Source organism: Chaetodon auriga, chromosome 15 (assembly GCF_051107435.1).
Source record: "Chaetodon auriga isolate fChaAug3 chromosome 15, fChaAug3.hap1, whole genome shotgun sequence".
Lineage (NCBI taxonomy): Eukaryota > Metazoa > Chordata > Actinopteri > Chaetodontiformes > Chaetodontidae > Chaetodon > Chaetodon auriga.
In genome coordinates, this window is record NC_135088.1 from 9,345,063 (window position 1) to 9,352,779 (window position 7,717).

At 40.2% G+C, this 7,717-nt stretch overlaps 1 protein-coding gene across 1 annotated transcript in view; it reads right to left on the reverse strand.

The window, feature by feature from the left end:
- nsg2 (neuronal vesicle trafficking associated 2) overlaps window positions 1-1,334 on the reverse strand; it is a 38,647-nt gene extending 37,313 nt beyond the window's left edge. Inside the window, exons 1-2 of the mRNA XM_076750687.1 lie at window positions 1,063-1,334; window positions 459-632 (exon numbers count right to left, since the gene is read on the reverse strand). Coding sequence (XP_076606802.1) covers window positions 459-587 — 129 coding nt within the window. The 5' untranslated portion in view covers window positions 588-632; window positions 1,063-1,334. The remainder of the gene's footprint in view (window positions 1-458; window positions 633-1,062) is intronic.
- Between the last annotated feature and the right edge of the window lie 6,383 nt (window positions 1,335-7,717).

Consider the following 7,717-nt stretch of genomic DNA (forward strand, 5'->3'; position numbering starts at 1 on the left):
ATAATGTGCAATCAGTGCAGCTCTCTGTCCCGACCCCATAGAAGCACCAATCAGCTCTCCATGTTGCACTGCCACCATGGTAACTGGATTAACGAGCGGCGGTTCAGTTACTATGGGATGTCGAGATGATAAATGACAGTCTGTCTGGCACCAAATCTGTATCCTAATCTCAGCTGGAAAACAAAGGACATGGCTGGGAGACAGCTGAGAGGAATGAACGTGCGAATGAATGAAAGGGCATGGGTGTGTGTGTGTGTGTGTGTGTGTGTGTGTGTGTGTGTGTGTGTGTTGGGAGGTTTATTCAGCACAAGAGGGTCTGAGGACAACGTAGGTCAACAGCATTGAGTTAACAGAAACAGAAGGAGATTGGGAAAAGCAGACAGACGCCCAAACAAGCAGGAAAACTCTCTCCTCGGCACACACGGGCACAGACACACACTCGGGCTGCAGTCTCTCACCTTGTCAGGTGCTTGGCTCTGGAGGCTGCCAACATCCAGCGGAGTGATGAGGGGCACATTCTGAAAGCCGTCCTCCACGCTCACAGGTTTGGCCCCTTTGTCTTGAAGATTACTCCCTAGTTTCACCATCTTTCACCGCCCTTATATATTCCCTTATTTCCCTGAAGACTGCTCCTGAATAGAGGAGGTGTTGAAAAAGGATGGTTTTACCTTACAGCGTTTCAGATCAATGAAACCTGCCAGACTGTTTGATGAGGAGGATTCCAGTGTGACAGGAGATTAAATATTGATGAGATTTTGACTTGATTGTAGCCTTAAAGTACACAATAAATCGGAATAAATGTTCTATAATGACTTTTTGTTGAGAGATATCAGAATTGAATTCGCATGGGATCAATTAGTGAATGATCAGCAAAGCAAAACACTCAAAAGAAAGCTCATCTTGTTTGCAATGTGAACGAATTTCGGGTTCTATTTACAGGAAAGCAATGAAGAAAAAAAAAAAAAAAAAAAAAAACAGCTGCCAATAGCGTCATCCCCTTTCTCCATCACAAGAAAACAACACATGTAAGCCCCAAGAAAAGCAGTAAAAGCAGTAACTTACAGCTGGTCGTCCTTGTCCGTCCGCTTCCTCTGTGCTGCGGCAGGGTTTGTGTGGACAGAGGCGGAGGGAAGCGCAGATGAGGAGCAGGTGAGGCTGGAGGCTGCGCTGCGGTGTCGCTGCTGCTGATGCTGCGGGAAAGCAACGCTGCACCGCCGGAGACAAACTGGATGTCTGGCGGCAGGTTTCCTACCAGCAGGCAGCCCAACCCCCTAATCCAAACACAGCCTCTCCTTCACCGCTCTGCTACACTCAGCCGCTGGAGCTGCCACTAGGGGGATTTTTTTTTTTTTTCTTTCCTTTTGGGAGTCTCGTTTGTTTGGCCAAAGTGGAAGCTGAATTAATGTTGCCTTTCATGGCTGCTTGTAAACTCGAAATCCGAGCTGAGAGGGTTGAAGCATTATCCAGCTGAATAATACTTGAAGTGAAGGTAAATGATTTTTTTTTTTTCACAGTTTGGACCCCGCTGCAAGGGCATTGTTTTATAGTTGATCAGAAATCTTTAAAAATAATAATAATAATAATACATAAAATTATTTCATCCCCAAAAGATCAGGTTAATGATTCAAAATTAATCATCTGCGCTTCCTGAATGTCACATCCCAGCAGAATATTCATACTTTGACAGCTGTAAATTTGAAGGGACAAAAATCCTGAGATAACAGATCAGACTTCAACATTTTCCACAGTACCTGAAAGCAGCACAAACAATGTGTGGGTCAAATTGGTTCTTTTGGTCCTACAGCCCCATCTAGTGGTTTAATGAATAACACACAGTTAGATTTGAGGGAACTGGTGCGAGTAAAAAAATAATAATATACATCAATAATCCGACTGTCGGTGTGTGAAGGCACTTAAAATATAAATTTACTTTGTTTAAATTGTTTCTCTCAAGTAATTATTAGGAAAATCTGACCAATAAATCATAAAAAAAGTAAATGAGATATGTTCAAATAATATATATATATAAAAAAAACAGTAAGTAAATGCAGCATTACCCCCAAAAAAGCAAATTCAAAAGATATGTAGCGAAAAGGAAATTGAAATAAGATGATAATAGGAGCATGAATAATTTCTTCAGGTAGCTTATGTACGCAGACGACTCGGTCACCATGATCCTTCAGCGTGGTCCATGAAACAACCTGAAAAGTGTCTCTGCACACAGTGTCAAGATGCACTCTGCAAGACGCCTCTATGCTCACCAGGTGTCTCTTCCAGTCTGACTAGATCTTTCTTAATCAACTGTTTAGCATATGCTCTGTGAAATGTGTGAAGATAAGGCTCTGAATAAACTCATTCAAAGCTCTGCTTGTTTGCCTTGGTGGACCTGCTCACCAGCAATGCTTCATGAGCTTTTATGTTCCCATCTTATCTTCCCTGTGCCTGAACCATCACCACTTCTGCCTGCTCTCCAGGACATCAAAGACATTTGCATGCACCTGGAAAGGTAGTTTTCTACTGTACTTTATTACTATCTCAAAGCTGTGTCATATGGCCTGCATTTGATATAGAGGCGACATCTTACTTGTTTTGAAAGAACATGGTTCTGTATGTACAAAGAGCTCTGCTGCTTAGTGAAATATGTATTTGCCAGCATGTCGACTTTGGTCTCAATGAGTCACCGTCACACTTAACAGTGCAAGATGTAACCATCGGGTGGTGTTACTGAGCCGTTGGTCGGTTTGCTCAGTTTTTCCAGGAATCAGAGGAAACAACACATGACCCAGTCAGCACTCCTGCTTTGTCCGGGAGACAGCATGTCATGTTTTCATGGATCCACAAAGTGAATGTGTGATTTGCGCATGAGCCTTAAATTGAGGGTTTTATCATGAGTAGCTGTGCAGAAATCCTTCAAGTGCTTTACCCCAATCAGTGGACAACACACACTCTCGTTTAACACAACGAATATGACCTGAAAAGGTGGAAAAGCTGGGAAGGACGACTGTTCAGGTCAAAGTCTTAACATCTGAGGCGTATTAGCTCTAAGCTCAGCCAAACCAATTAAAACAGATGACACATCTGACCCAGGCTTTCTGATCGTACTGGTATCCCACCAAAGTAGCTTTTATTTATACAGCCCAATACCACAAGTCACATATTTGCCTCAAGGGGCTTTACAATCTGTACAGCATATGACTCACCCTCTAGCTTTAGACCCCTGATCTAAGAGTTCATTTAAGTCCATTAAAGAGTCATTCCACCACAAAGTGTGCAGTCAGTGGTGGACTACTCCTTTGTGCTATTTTCTCTGTAAAAAGGCAAATAGTGTCTGCTGAACTGGACCAGAATTAATTGGTTGTATGATGAAGTGTCTGGACATTTACTCGCTCAGTAAAGTGGATTTATTGTTAAAGAGCATCTTTGACCCACTGACTTTTTCTAACCTTCAATGGTTTAACTTCTCAAACTGCTGCAGTGATAGAGAAGTTCACTCCAGGGTGTGGTTCGTACATTGCTCTTCAATGAATTACCAAACACCTGCACCAGTGCCAGGAGTTGTTGTTGGCAGCTCCACTGGTAATCTGCAGTAGTTTTGATTTCGAAGGTCAAACATTTGACTTCTCAACTTCGAATGATGACAGCTACGAACATGTGGAGGGTTTGTCTGATGTGCAGTCAGAGCTGAGTGTTCATGTTCATGCACATTACAATACACAACACAGCCAAACTGTGATTACAGCACAGTCATGGAGCAGTTAGTAAGACTATGAGGTCTTTTCCATTGGCACTTTTGACCGCGCCCAGTCAAACCATGCAGCATTGATTTGCGTTTCCATTACCAGTTTAAACGCAACCAGTTGTGCCAAGCCACACCCAGTATGGACCGTCTCCAGAGTCGGGTCAAAGCACGCCCAACCGCCTCCAAGCGAGCTGCGCTGACGTCAGATGGACTTCGTCAGGGACGAGTCAGCGACATGTTTAAATGGCCTCCGCTGCCTGACATAGCAGGCAGTTTCAATCATCCCGTCTCTGCTTTTTAAGCAACAAGCATTCGATGTTCGAGGTGCAAATCCCTGCCAGAGTCAAACCAAGTCAAGCCAAGCTCGCACGTGTGAATGGAGAAGAGCTGTGACCCGTAACAGCTTTAAATGTCCGAGACTGAGCACAAATAAGCACACCGGGCACATATTTTCATCACAGTTAAGATTTATTTCATTCAACATTTCACATTACAAATATTTAAAAATTATGCATACTGTTATAAATAGTTGGCTGCAAACAATTAAATAACATTAGATTTTTCTTTTTCGTTTCACTAGCACTTCTACAGACCAACTCCTAGAAATATGGACATATCCGTATTACATAACTTAATTAGAAAGGAAAATACAAAAATAGGAACTTATAAAGTGAAATGACAATAAAAATTAAGGTGATATCTTAAGTAAAAAAATGCTATTAATAAATACAACAACCTTCCCATACACAGTTAAAAACTATTGAAATCTTGCCATTAAGTAACATCATTAACAGACAAATATTTAAATATTTATTTTCCTTCAGAAAATGTGAACCATATATTGTGGAGCACAATATAGCAATTAGTAAAAACTAGACACTTTAACATATTAAAAGCTTCACCTCAAAAATATAACAAAAATCTGATCAAAATTATAAAAATCAATTATACATTCCAATTAAAAATATACCAATAAACAGCTAAATACATTGTTGACCTAATAATTACAATGCAATCAATCACAGTAGCTTAAAATAAACAAAATAAGCAAATGAGCACAAAACCTTTAATGTTTTAAAAATAACTTCAATTATTTATATTAGTACAAATAGTTTGATTTCTTTTCTTTTTTACAAACACCAGCATGAAAAGGATTACAATAACAGTAGAAAATGACTGTGAAAAACATATTAACATCTTCTTTAATTAAATGTCTGCAATTAAAAATGGCATTAAAGAATTACATTGCAAAGAGTCTTTATCTGGAAAAAGGTTCAAAAGAAGTATTGCACATAACAACTTGAAGTTAACTTGCAACATTTACCACATTCAAGTCTTTAAGCTCCCCTTCCTCCAGATAGGTCTATATAAGATCACCTCGACAGACGGCGGGGATGAGTTCTCAAGTCTTTTAAACAGTGTTCTATAAGGATGCTCAAAGTCCTGCACTGCCAAATCGATTTAAAGTTCTGTTTTGTTTCTCGTCTTATCTCTCTGTCATGTGCATCCTGCAGAGGTCTGCGATGGGGAAGCGAGGAGATCAACACGTGGGGAGGGGAGGGGGGGGGGGGGTGAGGGGGGTGAGGTGAGGTGAGAGTGGGTTTGGGGTGTCCTTAACAACTTAATAGTTGAGAAACATTTGGTGCACACCACAACAATTAATTTTAATAGCTAATTCATGTACTTGTCATTTTCTCTTTTTTTTTTGTCATGCATGCTAAGGATTACAATAGGTGCTAGTTGGCAAGTTCAAGAATATATATATACTTTTTTTTTTTTCAAATATTAAAATATCTAAACACCAAACATCCATTCTTGTGATACGAGATTCAGCGTTAAGCGTGAACCAAATTTTGCATTCTCCTTATAATAAGTTATACTCCATCTATGGAGAGGAAACCAAGACAGAAGTTACCATTTTCCAACTAGTATAGCCATGTTTAGAGACATTAACATCAATTTCAAATTACAGCTTGTTTTTTTTTTTGTGTGTTTTTTGTTTTTTTAATTCTCGCCATGCTGTTATTGACCAGATTGACTGGAAACATCTAGTGTACGAAAAGCTAAGACCAAGAGAGCAATACACTTTGGTCTCTCCTCTGCAGATGTGAAGTCGCATCAACACAAGTGCGCACTTAGTTGTAAAGTTTCCTCAGCACTGAAATGTATAAAAAGCATAATTGAAAATAATATATATTGAAATCACTCAACTTTTTTCTCAAAATGAACATTTCCATATATGCAGATCTCTCAGTAACAAAAGTACAAAAGCTACCTTTCACAATGTGAAAAATTGAGGTATTGCAAAAAGGAGTTTCCCCATTTGTGAAAAATGTGCCTAAAATGACTGTTGGAAAAAGAAAAAATATTTAGAAAAGTAGTGCATAATAAATGTTTATATGTGCATGACAAAATAATTTAGCTAGAAAACACTGTACCAAAAATCAGCAGGCCATGTATAAAATAATCTTTTTTTTTTTTCATCTCATTTAACAGCAAATTCTTCACAAAGTGTTTTAACTTCTAAAATGCTCACCCACCGCACCCACAAAACTAACGTCCAGGGTGCAAAACTGGTGCAACGACACCACGCCGATATGAGGATACGTTTCTCACTAGTGTGTATAATCAAGTTTCTGTACTAACTCCCTGACATGTTTAAATGCTCGGCTAGTAGGTCGCCACTGAGTGACTTCAAACGACAAACAAATGCGAGGATTGGTTTTACTTTCGCTGTGTGAATGTGCACTTTACGTTGAATTTTCCCAAACACGCAGACCTAAAAAGAACTAGTGCCTACCAGCGTGCACCTCCATTTTGAGCTATGGAGAGTGTGAGGCCTTGTTTGTGTGTGTGTGTGTGTGTTTTTGTGTGTGTGTGTCTGCAAGCCCTGTTATTTTTTTCCACTGGTGTTCTAATGGGTTTTGACCGCACTGTCAAATATATATATATATATATATATATGTATGTATGTATAAATATATTATGTTCAAGGCCAATCTTTGGTTTGCTGGGCTTGACAGTTAAGCAAAACTGGGTAGAAGTGACAGCTTTTTAAAAAAAATATATATGAAAAACAGAACATAAGAATTAAAACCTAAACAAGAGATGAGCTACAGTATGACCCACTACTGCACAGCCATCTTTGGTTCCCAAACGCCACTGGGTACAACCGACTGTTATCAAGAGCAAACTGCATGTGGGTGACACGTGTGTAGTAGTAGAGCACACTGCAGAGACTATCTTCATTTATGCTTCAAAAACACTGGATGCTGAGTTGGATTAGCTTGGCAGGAGAAAGGAAAGAGGGCTCGCCGAAAGAGCGGATCCCTCCGTGACTCAAATGTGTGCTGACGATTCGGAAATCAGATAAACTTTAATTGCTTCTTCCGTTAAATGCAGCTGACTCTTGGATGCAACGTAGAACTTTTTCATTAAAGACTTGGGAGAATTGCACAAATGCATTAGGAAAAAAAAAAATAATAAAATCTAATAAAGACAGGCATTTCCCCGTTTGGTGGTCGCCCCGTAAAAACTGCAATAAAAAGGTGGCCTCAGTCCTGAAAGATCTGGATCCTACCCCGACCGTGTGCGGACACAGAAAGCGGGTCTTGATCCACGAATGAGGCCCTATGCTTTGATAGCTGCTAGCTTAGCAGCAGAGGCCGCAGGCAGACAAGAGGAGGGGGAGTGGGGCTGGACTTATCTCTTTACCAGTAAGCCTGTCTGTCTCTCCTGTAGCCTCTCTACGCCATACATTCCCCTAATACGCTGTATTCTGTACGATGCTCTGCTCCACCCATAGCACGACCCTGGGTTTGATTACAAAAATAAGGAGGTGATGAAGCAAGTGAGTACAAAACTGTGCCAGTCACATCACACTCTGCCTGTTGCATCACTTCCCTTTGATTATAGTTCTAAGGAAAGGAGAACACCAGCGATAGCGTTTGCTTTCTTGCTTTCTTTCTTTCTTTCTTT